We start from the raw sequence: 19,631 nt of genomic DNA on the forward strand, positions 1-19,631 counted from the left end.
CGTGAACCCCTCCTCTCTACAGCATCGTCTCATCCATGCATTGAGACTCTGAAGCTCTGCCTGCCTACCCGGCCCTGCGCGTGGAACTGGGAGCATTTCTGAGAATGCCACCATAGACGTCCTGGATTTCAGTCTCTTCCCTAGCAGCCTAAATTTGGCTTCCAGGACATCTCTCCTACTTTTCCCTATGTCATTGGTAACTACATGTACCACGACCACCGGCTCCTCCTCATCACTACACATAAGTCTGTCTAGATGCCTCGAGAGATCCGCAACCTTCGCACCAGGCAGGCAAGTCACCATATGGTTCTCCCGGTCATCACAAACCCAGCTATCTATGTTTCTAATGATCAAATCTCCCATTACTAACACCTGCCTTTTCTTAGAAACTGGAGTTCCCTCCCCCGGAGAGGTAACCTCAGTGCGAGAGGCAACCCCAGCACCATCTGGAAGGAGGGTCCCAACTACGGGAAGGTTTCCCTCTGCTCCCATTGACTGCTCTGCTTCCCTGGGCCTTTCTTCCTCCTCAACAGTGCAGGGGCTGTCTGAGCGGAGGTGGGACAATTCTACAGGGTCCCGGAAAGCCTCATCAACATACCTCTCTGCCTCTCTTAGCTCCTCCAGTTCCACGACCCTGGCCTCCAAAGTCCGTACATGGTCTCTGAGGGCCAGGAGCTCCTTGCACCGACTGCACACATATGCCACCTGCCCACAGGGCAGGTAATCATACATGCAACACTCAGCGCAATAAACTGGATAGCCCCCACTCTGCTGCTGGGCTTTTGCCTGCATTGTCTCCTAGTTAATGGAAGGGTGGTTTACAGAAAGGGGTTTTGAAAAGTGGTTTGGTTTATAGCTTTTAAGGAGACTACAGGGGAAGGATTAAGACTGACGAGGGACTCCTGCTCCCTTCCCACTGCCCTTCCAAACTCCCTTGCGAAACTCCCTGTTAGCAGCCCCTGGTCGCTTGTGCGTGGCTTTATAAAGCCCTGGCCTGAGTGAATGCTCCGCCCACTGATTAAGGCTCAGCCAATTACCAGAGGCTTCAAGTTTTCAAACCTTCCTTTGAAGCTCACGGCCTCCAACTGCCAGCCACAGTACATGGTCCTTCAAACAAACAAACAAACAAACAGACTGACAAACACAAGCTCAGCACACAGCAAGTAACCCCCAAACACAAACAAACACACACTACAGACAGTCACTTACCCCACAGATGCTGTATTTGCTCCTCCTGCACCTGGAGAACTCCCTTGCGAAACTCCCTGTTAGCAGTCCCTGGTCACTTGTGCGCGGCTTTATAAAGCCCCAGCCACTAGGGGGTACTGCACTCCCACAACCTACCCAATGGTTACACCCATAGATGAGTGAATCTGACTCCCCCCACCACCCCTTCACTAAAAATACATCCAGGATCAACCCCCTCCCCCACGCCAGCACAGAAGATGGGCTGGTCCCCACTGAATCCCTCTCACAGTCCCCCTGCATATCTGGGTTGGTGGTGTGCTCCCCAGCACCCTCGCCACAGGTTCTTTTATGCACAATGTAGGATCCAGCAATAAAACCCAGACACCTAATTCGAGCTCTCAGGCATCTCTCTTGTCTCTCTGCACTAAGCCTTCAGCCACTTGGAATTGCTCACTGCCTTCCCGAATGGGTTTCTAGTTAATATTCTGCACATGTCACTGGTAATACCTTTGTCTGATCTTTTGAAGACATTTTGCTGCAGTAACTGGAACTTGGGAAGGTTTTTTTTTAAAGTATTTTTTTTTTGACTGAATGGCGCACTGGAGAGAGGTGATGGATTGATGGCTCTGGTACCTAGAGTCACCTCTGTTCCTGTAGAACAGGAGAGCAGCAGGGCCGGCCATCCCCCAGCCCCCCCCCCCCCATGATTCCCCAATGATGGGCTTCTGTAGATAAATCTCTGATAATTTTCATATGACTTTACATTGTGCCTCTTCATATAAACTTGTAATGGATCTACCCACGTGTGACCTCTGTTTTCATGAAACTTTGTAGCAAAGTCTCATGTAGAAACCTTGTATTGATGAGCCTTGGTATATGGAAACTTTGTATCAAAGCCTCATGTAGAAACTTTGCATTGCCCTTGTTATAATGTTATAGCCCCTAAGGATAGAATAAGCTAGAAGAAAAATGTCTGTTTGCTAATAATAGACTAAGATTTCCCCCCACCCCTTAATCAATTGCCCTATTGAATGAATGAGGTGTGAATGAGGAAGGTGTGGAAGGCAGCACCTCCAGAGAGCTGCAACTCTTGCAGTGGGGATGGAAGCCAGACCCAAGGACAATAAAACTTGTCAAGTGGGCTCACATACTTGTAAAACAATATCATTCTTGTGTTTGTATTTTAAGCACAAAATAAATATGTATAACTAATTTAAAAGTATGTAATTAGTAATTTGATATGTCAGGTGGCACCTTTTTTTATGTATTCGCTCCCCCTGATGTTAGAACCTGGCTATGCCACTGGCGGCCACCAGGATTATGGCTACGGGAGTGGCCATGCTCCAGGTTTCTGGCCTCTCCTAGGAGGTACAGAGAACCATTAAGGACCTTCCCTTCAAGAGTAAGACTCTTCTCAGAGAAAACTGACAAAAGGCTAAACAGCCTTAAAGACTCTAGAGCCACCCTCAGGTCACTGGGCCTCTGCACTACATTAACTCAGAGGAGACACTTTTGCCCACGGCCCCAGCAGCGGTTTGGTAAGCAGAGCCATCAAGATGGCTCCAGAAGGAAAAGTCATAGCAGCAGGAGGAGGCCGCAGCAAACCTCTGGCCATGGCTCAGGTCACCCTAAGCCATCTTTGGGGGCCAAACCGGCCTTGTGAAGGCAGTCAAGGATGGTGTCTCACACCACAGTCTGGATCCATTCCACCTTACCTTCTCATCCCGACTATCTCATTTCTACCATGCATGGTCCCATATCATCTCGGACTGTTGGGTACTCTGCACAGTAGAGAGGGGATGCTCCATCCAGTTCTGTCCCTTCCTGCCCTTCCACTCTCCTTCCCTGTCCCTCTTCAGGGACCTTTCTCACAAGCAACTCCTTATCCAGGAGGTGCAGTCAGTCCTGTCTCTAGGGGCAGTGGAGGAGGTCCCTCAGGAGCACAGGGGTGATGCCTTTTATTCATTGTATTTCCTCATTCCAGATTTATTTGGACATAAGCTTTTGTGGTAAAAAACCCACTACTTCAGATGCATGGAGTGAAAGTTACAGATGCAGGCATTATATACTGGCACATGAAGAGAAGGGAGTTACCTCACAAGTGGAGAACCAGAGACAGGGCCAATTCAATCAGGGTGGGTGTGGTCCACTCCCAATAATAGATGAGGTGTCAATTCCAGGAGAGGCAAAGCTGCTTCTGTAATGGGCCAGCCACTCCTAGTCCCTATTCAAGCCCAAATTAATGGAGTTAAATTTGCAAATGAATTTTAGCTCTGCTGTTTCTCTTGGAAGTCTGTTTTTGAAGTTTTTTTTTTGAAGAACAGTGACTTTTACATCTGTTATAGAATGTCCAGGGAGATTGAAGTGTTCACCTACTGGCTTTTGTATGTTACCATTGCTGATATCCGATTTGTGTCCATTTATTCTTTTATGTAGGGACTGTCTGGTTTGGCCAATGCACCTGGCAGAGGGGCATTGCTGGCACATGATGGCATATATCACATTAGTAGACGTGCAGGTGAATGAGCCCTTGATGGTGTGGCTGATGTGGTTGGGTCCTCTGATGGTGTCGCTAGAGTAGACATGGGGACAGAGAAAAGGCAACAAGGTTTGCTACAGGGATTGGTTCCTGAGTTAGTGTTTCTGTGGTGTGGTGTGTATTTGCTGGCAGACTCCTTATTGTTTTTTGTGGATACAGACTAACACGACTACCCCCTGATACTTGACACCATGCAAGGCTCTAATTTTATAAATTTTATTAATAACAATAATTGGATATTATAAAAGTAGAATAAAATGTAGTAGACTTTGATATGAAAGAATAAAGGAAGGAAGTGACAGTGTATTGTGTATAATGTATGTGATTTATTTTAAGATCCATGCTATGTTGTGCAAAGTGAAAACAGTAACAATGTCAACACTGTCAGGTTATTCATTTATTTTTATTAAATATGTATTCTAAATAATGAAATTAATAAATTGTCAAGCTGAATGTGTATTAATTCTAATGAACAATGCCACACTGTTATAGAATATATTTTATCTGTAAAATAACTAAAAATTCATAAAAAAATTAAAGTTCTGAGTCTGATACTAATAGCAATGGTGGAGTCAAAAGTTAGTGAGTCACGTACATGACTGATCACTAAACAGAAATGCCAAAATAATTAGAAAAATAAATTCCCATTCTTAATAAAAGAGAAAAAAACCTTTATCATTTATGTTAAAATGAAGTAAATACATTTTTAGTGGTGTGAAAAACAGTTAACTAAAACAGAGTAGATAACGGCAGTAACACAGAATGTGTCTGTTAGAGAAATTAAGCATATTTTATTTATCTCTACTAAAGATAGCGTATAAAGTATCAAATGTGTTTCTGATACCTGTGTAAAGCTCCAGAATTGATACGTCAAGGTTTGGAATTGGGAATATTTTGCTTTATTATCTCCTGATTGTTCTAAATTTACATATAAACTCAAAATTTGGCTTAAATTGCAGTTTGCATATATATATATATATATATATATATATATATATATATATAATTTTATTCCTTTATATAGGAATTAGATACAGTGCTCCTGTCAGCTAATTCCTAAGTTATTTGCAAAAACACTAGAGTTTTCAGGTGCCTACGTAGTTCATGGAATCGGAGGTGAACGTGGGCTGGCGTGGGCAGGTACAGCGTACCGGTAAGAACTGGCTGCCGGTACTGGCTTGTACATGGCAACGTCAAAGCAGTGCCTGGGCTTTTAACGTCGCTGCCCCTTTTGCTCGACCTCATCGGCGGCCCTGCCGGTAGAGTCCAGTAGCTGCCAGACCCTACCGTTGGGGCCGTCGATTGAAGGAAGCAAAAGAGGCAGCTGCCCAGGGGGCGCCCTGGCAATTTAAAAGGGCTCGGGGCTCTCAGTCGCTGCGGCAGTGGTGGCCATGAAGGGCTGGCTACAGGAGGCTGTTCCTCAGCCCCGCCCCTTCCATCCAAGGCTTTTCCCCTGGCGGGCCAGAGCCACCCCCCACCTTACGCAGGAGGGACCCAGTGTACTGGTAAGTCCCTCTACTTACTTTCACCCCTGCCTGGAATGATGGTTAAAGTTGTCCCCCGCCCCCCGAATAAATTCTGAAATGGTGCCTTGGTGAGCCAGGAGTGGCCAGGGGGCTGTGGGAGGGCCATGGGCTCTGGCAAGATGCAGCCCCCATGTGACAGCATGAAGCCCTCAAATTAATCTCCTGTGCCCTCATCTTGGAGTCACAGCTCTCCCACACTGCTCCAAGTAATTCCTCCACCCTTTGGTCTAGCTCAGGGGTCAGCAACCTTTCAGAAGTGGTGTGCCGAGTCTTCATTTATTCACTCTAATTTAAGGTTTTGCATGCCAGTAATACATGTTAATGTTTTTAGAAGGTCTCTTTCTATAAGTCTATAATATATAACTAAATTATTGTTGTATGTAAAGTAAATAAGGTTTTTAAAATGTCTAAGAAGCTTCATTTAAAATTAAATTAAAATGCAGAGCCCCCCCGACTGGTGGCCAGGACCTGGGCAGTGTAAGTGCCACTGAAAATCAGCTCGTGTGCCACCTTCAGCACGCGTGCCATAGGTTGCCTACCCGTGGTCTAGCTACACCCCACTCCAGGAATACATCTGGGATGCATAGAGACCAGTGACCAGTGACAGCCCCATGAGGGCAGTGTTGAGGTTGCACTGGCCGGTACCTTAACTCTGTATTTCTTGGTTTTCAGAAATTTGAGCTTTGGAGCTGCACCGAGCTCTTCTTTAGGGCTGAGTTGCTGGTAAGCTCGTCTCTGTCCCCAGCAGAAGATGATCCAACAAAAGATCTCACATAATCCACCTGTAATAGACCGGGGCCAACATGGCTGCCACAGCACAACAAATCACTTCTGATGAACTGGATGTTCTGGAAGGTCACGATCTTTAGTGGGAAACGGGAACTTCCTTTTTGAACTCATGACTGATTCAGAGTCAATTGTTCATGTGTCCTAGTTACCTGAATCCAGTCGTGATTTCAAAGAGAATCTTCTTCCTGCTTTTACTGAATCTAATAAACTAAATAGCAACACAACACCCCCCCACCCCAACACCACCAAAACCCCTTTTGTTAAAACATAAAGTTCCAGTTTCCCACACACTCGCGGTGCAGCAGTAGCGGGGCTGTTTCTTTAAGAGAAGACTCGACCCTCCCCACGTGACAGGGTTTGCAATGAGGCAATGGACAGTGTTACTTTCACTTTCCCCGGGCGAACGCTGCGAGCCGAACGCAGGTTTGTCAATTCGGAACAAACCGAGGTTTCTTTTAACACCGTTCTACGGAAAAGCCACGAGACAAAACTGCGGCTCTTTGATCGCCAGAATTAGCTGGGCAACATGCGTGAGAAACGGGACCAGTCAGTGACCATGTCACTGTCCCCGCCAAAGGGGTGAAGTCTGGCCACACCCGGGAGATTTTAAACTTCCCAGAAGACCCAACCAGGTGGGTGAATTTTGCTTACGAAGGGCTGTTTGTAACGTCTAACACCCAATACTTATTGCGGGGACAGATTGTTCAAAACACAAGGAGTAAATAATCCTGTGATCATTTGTTTCTCTCTTTGCAGAAACTTGACAGAACAGCTACATTCAAAGTGATTTGTCGTCAAATACGTTGCAGTTTGTTTTCATAGCAATGTAACACGAGACTTTTACAGCTTGTGGAATGAGTCATTTCTTTGTTTTGCTGAATTTTATTCAAGAACAGGGGTCCCAACACTGTTCTTGGGGGAGATTTGTAACGTCCTATATTTTGAATACAGGAAATTTACTGCAGCAAATCCAGCTGCCATCAGTCTAGTTTTCTCCCTGTGCTGACATTGCAGTTTTCTGCCTCTTGACTAGGGGGTGAATCGTTTTGTTCTTGTAAAAACTAAAATTATGCTCAGAATAAATCGAAACGGAAACCTGCCTCCTTTTCTCTTTCTGAATTCAGTGAGAATTAAGCATGTGCCTAATGTTGATCCTGTGTTCAAGAGTGTCACTGAGTGGGGACTTCAGGCTATATTAAAAAAGGGGCATTTATATATTGTGTAACAGATTAGCTCTTCCTGTGTGAAGAGCCATTCAAGGGGCAATATCATGAAGAAACCTATAGGTTAGTATATAATAATGGCAGTATTATTGTGAAATTATGTGTTAGTTTTGATTTAAAAAATTGCTTATTTTAAATTTTTAATCATGTATTATTGCACAAAATATTATATTTTAGTTTTTCCTTTTTTCACCCTTTTCTTCTTTTAGCCAGGATAAGGGATGGGTGAATAAAATGTTTTTATTCCATTTGATTAGGATTTCTCATTTTGAATCAATTTGAAATATTTTTTTCATTTAGCATCATTTTGTTGAAAAATTAAAAACATTAAAATAATAGGAAAAATCAATTTAAAAAAACAGATTTCTAAAAGCCATGCTCTATTGAAAAATCAGTTTGTTTAAGTATTTTTGATCAGGTTCAGTATTGTCAACTCTCATAGTTATTTGTGATTTTTGTTATTTTTATTTTGTCTCCCAGTATTCGGTAATTTTCTGAAAGCCCTAATGTTCTAGTTTTGAGTGTATGTGATAACATTTGATTTCATTTAAAGTAAAAAATAAATTTCTAGCCTTTATAGTTGCAGGGAAAAGTTTAAGATTGAATGTACCCTCAAGGCTCAAAAACCAAATGGCAAAAAATAGGAACTCAAAATGTATATTTAAAATATTGATTTTTAAGTCAGTCACATACCTTTTTTGACCCAATTTGTGATTATTTTTTTTAAATGTGTGTGCAAGGGGGGAGGATTTTTTGTATTGATTTTCATAAAGCAACAAATATTCTAAAGCACAAAAAAAAACCACCCCACAAAAATGTATAGCTTGTATATGTTCCCATAATTAAACAATTATGCAGTTTTACAGCTAATCAAAGCTAAAAGACCAGACAATCATAGGCATGGGAAGTAGGGCTGTGTGGGGGGGTTGGTGGGTGCAGTGTCCCCAGGTTTTATGTGGGGCTCCACTCCTGCCCGCCACTAGCTGTGGCCCCAGCCTCAGTCCCTTTACCCCTGTTTGTGCGCCACCCTTCTGGAGATACAGCCCTGCTCCCAGCCCCAGCTCTGAGGGGAGGGGTAAAGGGCATGAGGTAAAAAATTTGGGGGCACTTTCACTGGCTTTCAGCACCCCCACTGTAAAAACTGTTCAAGTGCCACTGCAGACAACACAAGACCAGACAATACCATGCACCCCTAACACATTAGGGTTGGGGTTATACTGACTTTTGAATCCTGGGTTTGGCAGTACTGCTGCTCTGTTTTTGAAAGGCACAAACAAATTTCAGTTTGCTGCAGTGGGGGCAGGGAGGGATAGCTCAGTGGTTTGAGCATTGGCCTGCCAAACCCAGGGTTGAGAGTTCAATCCTTGAGGAGGCTACTTAGGGATCTGGGGCAAAAATTGGTCTTGCTAGTGAAGGCAGGGGGCTGGACTCAATGACCTTTCAAGGTCCCTTCCAGTTCTAGGAGATTGGTTTATCTCCTATTATTATTATTATTAATTCATCCAATCTGCACAAACCAGTGTATCACCCCTATTAATTTAATTCACCAAAGTGCTGTAGTTTTTTGGCAATAAAGATCTGAAGGAAATGCCAGATTCTCAGGGTAGATGAAAATTGATCTTTAAAAAATGATTTAAAAAATTAAATCAGAGGCTTTTCTTTCACTTGGATTTTTTTAAAATTTAAATTAAATACTGGTTTATCTTTCAGATTAAAATTATGACAACTGATGCTAAGACATATAACATTCAAGCAGTATATGCTTGCTTCAAAGGTTTTAAAGAAAATCAGATCAATGAAGCAGTGGCAGTCACTGGCTAAGCACCTGAATGCAGAATTTGTTGAAGGGCTCATTCAGCTTTTGACAGCAATAGCCTGTTCTGCAGGTACAGAGAAAATATTTTATTCATTTCAATGTACCCAACTAGCTCAATTCAATGACTCGTCCATTCAAAATTGAGAAACCAGTTGGGAGTTGAAAAATCAGGAAAGTTTGTTTTCCACTTTGAACCTATCATTAAGAACACGGTGTGAGAGGATGAGATCTACCAGCTCTAAACTCCTGAAGGACACGGTGACCAGAAACAATCAGTTCAATTCACTAATTGCAGATAATAGTTCCTTTTTTCTAACAAATCAGTTTTGAATGCAAGATATGTTTTAGTAAAGTATTTTTCTCTTCCCTATCTTGTTGTCCAGATCAAGTTACAGTGAAGATGAAGCTTCTTTCATTCTGTCCTAGCTCTGCAGTGAGCACTTCTCTGCCTACTTTGATCATTTTCTTCATTATTTATCACATTCACAAGCTGGAATCAGGTAGGAATCCCTCTGGTCCTTCTGCTGCTTGTAGGATTTGTTTCATTGTAGTGATTTATAAATCATGCCTATTCCACTCCTTTGAACAAAACTGAAAAAAACCCAAACCAATCAACCAAACAAACAAAAAAACAACTCCAAACCCACCCCTATAACAAATTTCAGATTGGCTCAATATCAGTAAATAAGTCTCCACATCCTCCACAACCCTTCTGGAGGAGTAATTCTCCATCAGCTGCATATGAGGCAACTCAGTTTCTCTATCCATCTAGGTACTTATATCATCATAGTATCTGAGTGTGAGGCTCTTTGGAATATGGGTGACCATTTATAATGGCATTGATACCAATATTACAAAATCACAATAACTCTTATACAAGATATGCCACGAGAAGTAATTATACCGCTCTACCCTGCGCTGATTAGGCCTCAGCTGGAGTCTTGTGCCCAATTCTGGGCGCCACATTTCAGGAAAGATGTGGACAAATTGGAGCGAGTCCAGAGAAGAGTAAGAAGGATGATTGGGGTCTGGAAAACATGACCTATGAGGGAAGATTGAAAGAACTGGATTTGTTTAGTCTGGAAAAGAGAAGACTGAGAGGGGACATAACAGTTTTCAAATACCTAAAAGATTGTTATAAGGAGGAGGGAGAAAAATTGTTCTCCTTAACCTCTGATGATCGGACAAGAAGCAATGGGCTTAAATTGCATCAAGAGAGGTTTAGGTTGGATATTAGGAAAAACTTCCTAAATGTCAGGGTGGTTAAGCACTGGAATAAATTACCTAGGGAGGTTGTGGAATCTCCATCATTGGAGATTTTTAAGAGCAGGTTAGACAAACACCTGTCAGGGGTAGTCTAGACGGTGCTGGTCCTGCCATGAGTGCAGAGGGCTGGACTAGATGACCTCTCGAGGTCCCTTCCAGTTCTATGATTCTATTGTAAGGTACCAGTGGAAAAGGCTTGATTTGCTAAATATAAGTTTGTTTATAGGTCTGAATCATCTTTGTATGGTGAGATATAAATATGTGTGGTATATTTGTGTCTCAAACTTGTGCTGTGACACCCCCAGACAGACCGGCATCAGCACTATCCAGCCTGCTGTAGAATGACCCATTGAGAGAAGCCTTGGGGCTATGAGTCAGCAGGACGTAGACAAGTATCAGGGGGTAGCCGTGTTAGTCTGTATCCACAGAAACAACGAGGAGTCTGGTGGCACCTTAAAGACTAACAGATTTATTTGGGAAAAGCTTATGCCCAAAATAAATCTTAGTCTTTAAGGTGCCACTGGACTCCTTGTTGTTTTTCAGGACATGTAGGGACATGCATAGGTGCCGACTTCTACTGGTGCCGGTGGGTGCTTGATTCCTCCCTCTGCCCCTACGCCGTCCCTGCCCTGCTCCCATTCCGACACCTTCCCCAAATCCCGACCCCAGACCGGCCTCTTCCCTGCCTCCTCCCCTGAGCATGCCACGTTCCCACTCCCTCCGAGAGCTTGCTATGGCTGTGTGGCAGCAGCAAGTCCTGGGATGTAGGAGGAGGAGGAGGTGTTGTGGGATGAGGAGTTCGGCTGCCAGTGGGTGCCGAGCACCCACTAATTTTTCTCTGTGGGTGCCCCAGCCCCGGATCACCCACAGAGTTGGTGCCTATGGGGTCAGGCCGATGGCCAGGGGACTCCAAGTACCTTTTCATGCCCATGTGCTGTGAGTTTGTGTTTGCTATGTGGCGTGGACATCCTTTGTCCCAAAGGATATAAAAAGGCGGCTGCATCTTCTCCATTTTGTCTACAATCCTGCTTCTCACCTCTGGAGTAACTTGCGTACAAAGTGAAGTTTTGAACAAAGGACTGATAGACCCATCCAAGCTTTGGATGTGTTCCAGAGGGACTTTGCAAGCTAGCAAATTCACCAGTGCTGCTAAGAACCTGATATATGGATTCTGAAGTCTCTTTCTGTATATATATGTGTGTGTGTATATATGAAAGTATCTGACTGCTTTGACCATTTAGCAACTCTCTTCTTTTTCATTCCTTTTCTTTTGTACTAAAACCTTTAGATTTAGATACTAAAGAATTGGCTGGCAGCATGGTATTTTGGGTAAGATTCAAACTGGTATTGATCTGGTAATGTGTCTGGCCCTTTGGGGAATTAAAAGAACATTTTTTGTAAAGTGAATAGAGTTTTAAGTAACTTCTCACTGTACTGAACCTATTCACAGATTGGGAGCCAGAGAGTGGAATGCAGTAAAGGGGGCTGTGTGATTTCTTTTCTTGATAACCAGTGTGGGGGATCAGGAGCACAGTTTGTGACTGGTTGGTGAATCTAACTATAGTGTAAACCACCAGTTTTGGGAGAATCTTCTCTCCTTTTTGCAGCCTTCCCTGATTTTGGCATTTCCACTGTGGGCTGCCCTACGCACCACTGGTCATGCTGAGCATCCTACTTCACATGCTTGCATCCTCTGTGACACAGTCCTTTCTCAAACACCAAGGCAACCTGGCCTAAAGCTGAAGTGATTTGGGGTCAGTGAGCCCAAGGCAAGTGAGTCCCAGGGTTGAAGACCCTGTACTGAAAATGTCCTGGCAGTGACCTTGTCTCACTGAAAACAGGTGGAGGGGGGCAAAGGAGGAAAACTCAAGAACCTCATCTCATCTCAATGAAAATTGTGTCCTCATACGAGGTGAGAGGTGCTGGTCTCCAAAGAAGCTGGGTCCCAAAACATTAGGGTAAAATTCTAGGTGATCTCTGTTGACTTCAGTGGAGTCAGGATTTCATCTTTTCACCCTTCTCGTATGAAAACCAACACTGAGAATCACATCAGAACTATAGTGAAGGCTGGGACAGATCACAGAGCTCAGGTATACAGTGTATATACTCAGGTCACTCTGTCCAGTCACGGGGCACTGAAATGGCCCTGTGGCATGTCAAATTAATATAAGGGGAGTTATCAGTAACACCTATACCTGAGCTGGCCTGTCACTTTTTTAAATGTAACTCTCCCCTCCCCCCCTTTCACTTGTTCGTTATTGTGCCAAATTTTCAGTGTTCAGGCTGGAAATTTGATTGCCAGGTGTCTGCCCCATGCTGAATTTTTGGAAACTTTGAACCTATTGAACCCTCTGAGCTGCTTCTCTTTTTGCTTTGGTGTATTTCACAGCCCAGTTCAATGTGACAGGTCCTGGTCACCCTGTCACTGCTGTTGTGGGTGAGGCCACTGTGTTACCCTGTCACCTGTCCCCCAGGATGAGCGCTGAGAACATGGAGGTGAGATGGTTCCGATCTGATTTCCTTTCATTTGTGCACCTGTATCAGCATGGGAAGGATCAATACGGGAACCAGATGCCAGACTATCGTGGAAGGACAGAGCTTTTGAAAGCTGGCATCACGGATGGGAATGTTTCCTTGCAGATTCTTAATATCAGACGCTCAGATGAAGGACAATACCACTGTTTTGTTCAAGACGGTTCTTTTTATGAGGAAGCCCCATTGGAACTGAAGTTAGCAGGTCAGCTGCTCTTGTCTGTATTATCTTAGTCTGGGCTGCAGTTTTTGTTCTTTTCTACTGCAACAACTGTGACTAGCAACTTGTGAATTATTTTAGAGTAACACAGTGTGACTAGATTTCAGCACACGATCACGTTCATACACTTTGGAAAATATGCTGAAAACTTTCCCAACGTTTAATTAAAGACCTTTTCAGAATGGTCAAGAGATTTCCTTGCCCAAAAGATGTTTTTGGCTGACTTGAAAAGGAGGGAGAGAAAGGAGGGGAAAGACGTCTAGACAAATATGGGCCTGGTTTATACTAGAAAAGTAGGTCAGCTTAACTATGTCACTCGGGGTGTGAAAAATACACACTCCATGACTGACAAAACTAAGCTGACCTAAGTCCCCATGCAGGTAGCGCTGGGTCAACAGAATTCTTCTGTCAACCTAGCTACTGCCTCTCTGAGAGGGGTATTACTCGTGACCCCAGGGGAAGTCCTCTGGTGTAAGCAGTGTCTCCACTGAAGCACCACAGCGGTGAAACTGTGCTGCTGTAGCCTTTCAAGTGTGGACAGCCTGTGGTCTTCCAATTTCTCTGCAGTCATTCTGAGGCATGGCTAAGGTGGGATTGCAAGGTTTATAGGCCTTCTGATGTGGGTGGTCACTACTGGTAGTTAGGTGGGGTACAGTAGCTTTCTGATTGTCTGAGGCCACATAAAGATGGTGGTGAGGGAGGGAGACATTATGTATTTACCGCTAGTGGATGAGTCCGAGCATTTGTCCCCTGCTGCTCTGACACAGTAACCATGGAGCCAGTTAGATTTATTTATTTAAAAATAGAACAAACAAAATGTCTATCCAATATATTAAAAACTGGCTTTCTGAAAAATTCATATCCCACTAGATATTTAAATGAAGTGGCCAGATTTCCAAATTTGTTCAGTGCTCCATTGCTCTTGGGGGGAGAGGACAATATCCCTCACTTATTCAGTGAAATTATTTTAAATATTTGTTCACATCTTTTTCTGTGTCCATGGGTATTGGGAATTCAGAAATTCCAGTGTTCATTTATCCCTTCTATGTGATCAAGTGATCTCTAGTGGGAGTAAGGGATCGACAATCTCTCACTCATCCTTTTAGCTGTTAAGTTACCGCATTGATTTATCACACATTTATGTAATTTTCTTCTAGCTTTGGGCTCCAATCCTCTCATCTCTGTGGAGAGCCACCAGGATGGAGGGATCCGGGTGGTTTGTCAATCGGCTGGGTGGTACCCAGAGCCCAAGGTGCTATGGAGAGATCGCAGTGGGCAAGAATTACCATCACTGTCTGAAGCAAAATCCCTAGGGGATAGTGGCCTGTTTGAAACAGAAAATTCTATTATTATAAAAGACCATTCAAACCAGAACCTGTCCTGTTGGGTCAGGAACACCTTTCTCAATCAAGAAAAGGAATCAACAGTTTATATAGCAGGTCAGTTACCAGCTAACCCACTCGCTTAAATCACCTTCAGCAGAAACAAAACAAAGAACTGAAGCATCTGTTGTGCATATTTTAACAACTACATAAAAACAAAGAAGTTCAGAAACTGGTACCTTAACAGTCACAACTCAGGCAATTTGCCTTAATTTTGAAGATTCAGAGTTATCGGAGTTTTGGGTTTCATGTAAATTTAATCTTAACTCTGATACTCCTGAAACTCTTACTTTTAAAAAAAAAGTGTGATTTTGAGAAGAAATATTCACCAAACGTTCAAAGAGTTTGTTCCTAAAAACTTAACTTCAGCACAGTGATTTTGTGACTGTAGCAATTTGTACACTATGGTTTGTTTGCTGCCTTTTCAATGAGTGAAATATCACCAAATTGTGTGGGCTTGTTTCTGTTGATATTCAATGGGAGTTGTGCTTATAATTCACTTTGCCTTTGTTTACACACACACGCTGCACTGATTATCTACTGAGTTATTGATGAAACGCCTAGTTTGAATGCTCTTATTTCAATTTCAGAGTGTCCTGTGTATTTAGCTTAAGTCAGTTCCTTACTGATTTATACTAAATGGATAAAGGACACTATTCAGCTGATTTACAATTTAAAGTTTTGTCAATCAGTTTAGTTAAATTGGGGCAGTCCTGTTACATGGTCAGCTGTGGAATCAATGTAACGATGACTGCATGAGTGTTACACCAATTTCCCTAAACCAGTGCACAAATCCTGTGTGGAGAATGCCCTAGGCATGTTTGAAATACCCACCCTGGCTAGATGATTTAAATGCTGTAAACACAAGAACGGCAAAAGAAGATGAATCAATTTTCAGCACTTAATGTTCAGATCAATTGAGATTATGATTCATCAAAATAATTGGGGAAATTATTTGTGACTCACCAAAATACTCTTGCAATTTCTGAATGTTGCTGAACAGTGAGGACCAAATTGTTTGCTGCCATAACTCCTCTGAAGTCAGCAAGGCTGCCCAGAGGATTCAGGGGGCCTGGGGCAAAGCAATTTTGGGGGGCCCCTTCCATTAAAAAAAAGTTGTAATATTATAGAATACTATATTCTCGTGGGGGCCCCTGTGGGGCCTGAGGTAAATTGCCCCACTTGCCCCCACCCCCGTGCGGCCCTGGAAGTCAGTGCGATTTTGTGAGCAGAGAATTTGCCCCTGAACTCAATGAATCTCTGAATACCATGAATCAAACCAGGCCGGTTCATTCACAGGTTAATCAGAGCTAAAGCTGTTGTTGGTTGGAGTAATTTTCACAATCAGGTTTTGGTCTTTTGTGTAGCATAGAGGGGGTCATGTTTTCACTCTTAGCTCACATACGTCCTGCTGGGGACTATTTACGTAGTTACGTGCAATAGAGAAAAAAATAGTGTTGTCCCTGCTTCCAAACTAATGTAAATCCTGTGGGGTTTATTTTTCAGATTTCTTTTTCCCGAAGGTGAATCCATGGATGGTGGCTCTGAGTGTGATTCTCCTGGTTTTCTTTGTTTGTTTCATTGGCCTCACTCTTTATCTATTTAAAATGAAAGGTAAACATCATAGCAAAATTTAGTGAAATTAACAAGAAATTTTCTTCTAATAAATGAAAAAAGGGAAGAATGAAATTTTACACTAGGCCAAGCAGGGGAAACACAGACCTGCGCTGCGCTCCCCTCAGCAGCACAGGGAAGGAAACGTTACTAAGGTTCCCCTTTGCTCCAGGAGGCAGTGATCTGCACCAGCCTTTTACAGGCACAGAATATTTCTCCCCCAGAACTGCCTCAGTTAACCTGAATAGAGCATTTGGGGAAGAGGTGAAGGGAAGATTGATCCAAAACCTTCTCCCCTCCTCGCTCTTTTCTGCCCATTTCCCATCCAGCTGCACAGTTATTCCCTCCCCAGTCCCCGTGGATTGTGGGAAGTAGTTAGTGTCTTTTTCCCTCCTCTGATAAGTGAATATTTGTACAGAGTTGGGCCCCCATAACGATTGTGTGTGATTTTATTTTGGGAGCAGTTGTCTGTAATTTCATTTAAAGTTAAAAAGAAATTTGGGATGAGACAAAGCCTGGCAAATTTCACCCGATTAGGTGATGCTAAAAAATATATATATACACAGTAGAAAAGAGGGGTCTGAATAGACATGATCTCTGAGCCTGAACCTGAGTTCGGACAATGGTGAGGAACAATAAGTCAAAGATGGAGAAGGGAAAACTTTTGCTCCTCCTGGTGTTGAGAATATGAAACCCATCAAAGGCTCATGAATTGTATAATCACTGGGCAACTTTCACGAAATGCAGACCACTGTATAACCAAGGCAAAAATGCTCCAAATAAGAATTTATATTTATTTCTGTTTTATATAGAAATCTGTAAGTGTCGTGCTCTTTCCTCCAGCAAGGAAAACTTTTGTACAAATTTGTCTCCTCATAAGGGTATTTCTTTGTTTGTTTATGCATTTTTTGGGTGGCGTTTTTTAACCAGAAAAAGATGAAAGCCCAGATACTGCACTACTGACATCAGTTAGATCTTTGTCATTGACTTAAATGACTGTAGGATGAAGCACTGAATGCACGTCATATCGCTAAAACAATAATGCTGATAATTTGAGGGCCAGAAATTCCAGTCTGCACCCCCAGAGCTCCCAACAAAGCCAATGGGAATGTGAGAGAGACAAGGAAGCAGGATTGGACTCTAATGCCCAGATTTTTAAAGGTATATGGTCAGCTAACTCTCACTGAAATCAGTGGGAGTTAGGCTCCTAAATGGCTTGTAAAATCAGACCCTAATTCCATAAGGAATTCAAAACTTTCAGAATTGTAAATCCTTCCAGAATTGTAAATAGTCAGTTACAGTTGGACACTTAATTCTTGTGTGGTCACATGGTTAGTAAAACATGAATGAAATGTTGGTATTTAGGGGTCAGGCATTCATATCATGAAAACACTCCTTTATTTCTCCATTAACTGAAAATTATTCTTAAATAACTTATGTTTACATATGTTTGCTTTATTTCATTTATTTAGGGAAACATCTTGGAGAAATCAGTAAGTTCAATTTTTCTCCACATAAAACCTTTTCCATTTAGTTGTTTGCTGTTTTATTATTTATGAGGATTATTATTAAAGAGAGATCAATTTGAAAATCCCATGAAATATCAGTGATAGTGTATTGATCATAATTCATTATGTGGGTAAGAGGAAATCGGAACATGTTCTTTGAAATGTATCTTCTGTAAGGATGAAATCCACATGGTGCTGGAGGCACCATGACATGGGGGACCAGGAGGACTCTGTGCCCCCTATGTCCTCTTGCCTTATCAGACAAGTAAATAATTAGCTGCAATGTGGATCTTGTGTGTAATTATATTTGTGGAGGTAATAAAAAAGGTAATAATTGGAGATATACCAATCTCCTAGAACTGGAAGGGACCTTGAAAGGTCATCGAGTCCAGCCCCCTACCTTCACTAGCAGGACCAATTTTTGCCCCAGATCCCTAAGTGGCCCCCTCAAGGATTGAGCTCACAACCCTGGGTTTAGCAGGCCAATGCTCAAACCACAGAGCTATCCCTTGTTCATTTTTTCATTTAACATTAAAAGGAAATTGGGATGAGATTAAGCCTGATAAGTTTCACCCCAACAAGTAATATGAGAAGTTTTATACACTATATTCAACTTTCACAAAACTCAGACAACTGTATATCCAAGAGAAAAATGCTCCTAATAATAATTTATATTTATTCCTGTTTTTGTTGTTGTTGTTTTGTGTGTGTTTAGGGAAACGTGATACAGAAATCGGTAAGTGTTGTGCCCTTTTCTCCAAGAAGGAAATCTTTGTACAAATTTGTCTCCTCCATGTTTTATTTTTTAAATGAGAAAAACATGAATGCCCTGATGCTGCACCACTACCATCAATTAGAGCTGTGCCTTTGATTTCAACGAGTGGAGAATCCAACACTAAATGCGCAAATCACATCACTAACAGAATAATGTTGATAATTTTAGGGTCCAATATTACATTCCGTGCACACCTAACGCTCCCAGCAAAGTGAATGGAAACGTAATATGCAAGGAAGCGGGATTGGGCTCTAAGGGCAGCTATCTAAAGGTATTTGGACACCTAATGCCAATTGAAATCAATGGAAGTTAGGAACTTAAATACCTTTAAAAATCTGGCCCTAATTCCCTAGGGAATTCAAAACTTTCAGAACTGTAAGTCCATGCAGATAATCAGTTATTTTTTGATATTTTAGTGTAGTCACAAAATGAGCCCAAATGTCTACACCACAATTTTACAGGCCCCCAGCCCATGTCTTGTGAGCCTAGTTAGCTGACATGGGTCAATTGGGGGCATTCAGTTGCTGTGTAGCCACATCCTATGGGACTTCACAGGTGCTCCATGCCCTGCTTGGGGGTTGGAAAGAGACTCTTCTCCCCAGACCTCAGTGGTTTCCCTGCCCATAGTCTGGATCAATTTGTTTGTGAGGGACAGGCTGTATGATGGGAGGCTGGGTCTGATTCCATCCTAGAAGAGATGCACTTAATTAGTGTGTGTTTGTTTCTGATTCTATGTTACCTAGATGATCTTCAGCGAGAACTTGGTAAGTGTTTCTATTTCTCGAATGCAGCCTTTTCCGTGGTATCGAAACTATCTCGGGATCTATCGATCTCTTGCCCTTCTGCCAGGTGGAGTTCACAGCAAGATGGGCTGGGTTCCATGTCAAGGGTTCCTCTCAGCAACACAAACCAGAAAACACTTGAGACCCCACCCAATGATCTGGGAGAATTTAACTCCATTCCTGGGCTCTTTTAAGGCTATGTCTGCACTACAGACCTTACAGCCCTGCGATCAGGTCTCCCGTGTAGCTGCCCTGTGCCGACATCCCACCAGCATAATTCAACCACCCCCAACGAGCAGCAGTAGCTACGTCGCTGGGAGAGTGTCTCCCGCTGACACAGCACTGCCCACACTGGTGCTTTTGTCGGTGAAACGTATGTTGGTCAGGGATGTGCTTTTTTTCACATACTGACTGACAAAAGTTTTACTGACAAAACTGCTAGTATGGACACAGGATAAGAGATAAAATTTC

The 19,631-nt window shown here is 42.8% G+C and overlaps 1 protein-coding gene and 1 long non-coding RNA gene across 4 annotated transcripts in view; one reads left to right on the top strand and one right to left on the bottom strand.

Moving 5' to 3' along the window:
• The first annotated feature begins 6,452 nt into the window (after positions 1–6,452).
• LOC123345236 (putative selection and upkeep of intraepithelial T-cells protein 1 homolog) overlaps positions 6,453–19,631 on the top strand; it is an 86,214-nt gene continuing 73,035 nt past the window's right edge. Inside the window, exons 1-8 of one of the 3 annotated variants that reach the window (XM_044981967.1) lie at positions 6,453–6,674; positions 9,465–9,581; positions 12,737–13,084; positions 14,257–14,538; positions 15,988–16,095; positions 17,568–17,588; positions 18,319–18,339; positions 19,122–19,142. In XM_044981967.1, the coding sequence (XP_044837902.1) occupies positions 9,482–9,581; positions 12,737–13,084; positions 14,257–14,538; positions 15,988–16,095; positions 17,568–17,588; positions 18,319–18,339; positions 19,122–19,142 (901 nt within the window). In that variant the 5' untranslated portion in view covers positions 6,453–6,674; positions 9,465–9,481. Of the gene's footprint in view, positions 6,675–9,030; positions 9,152–9,464; positions 9,582–12,736; positions 13,085–14,256; positions 14,539–15,987; positions 16,096–17,567; positions 17,589–18,318; positions 18,340–19,121; positions 19,143–19,631 lie in introns of those variants that run through there. The other 2 variants (XM_044981965.1, XM_044981966.1) reach the window with 2 other exon arrangements.
• On the bottom strand, positions 14,327–19,244 carry LOC123345238. Its single transcript, XR_006572759.1, has 3 exons — positions 19,118–19,244; positions 15,908–16,079; positions 14,327–14,423 (listed from the first exon to the last, which is right to left on the bottom strand). It is a non-coding gene; the product is annotated as an uncharacterized LOC123345238 (long non-coding RNA).

This window comes from Mauremys mutica, chromosome 12 (genome assembly GCF_020497125.1).
Source record: "Mauremys mutica isolate MM-2020 ecotype Southern chromosome 12, ASM2049712v1, whole genome shotgun sequence".
NCBI classification, from domain to species: Eukaryota; Metazoa; Chordata; order Testudines; family Geoemydidae; genus Mauremys; species Mauremys mutica.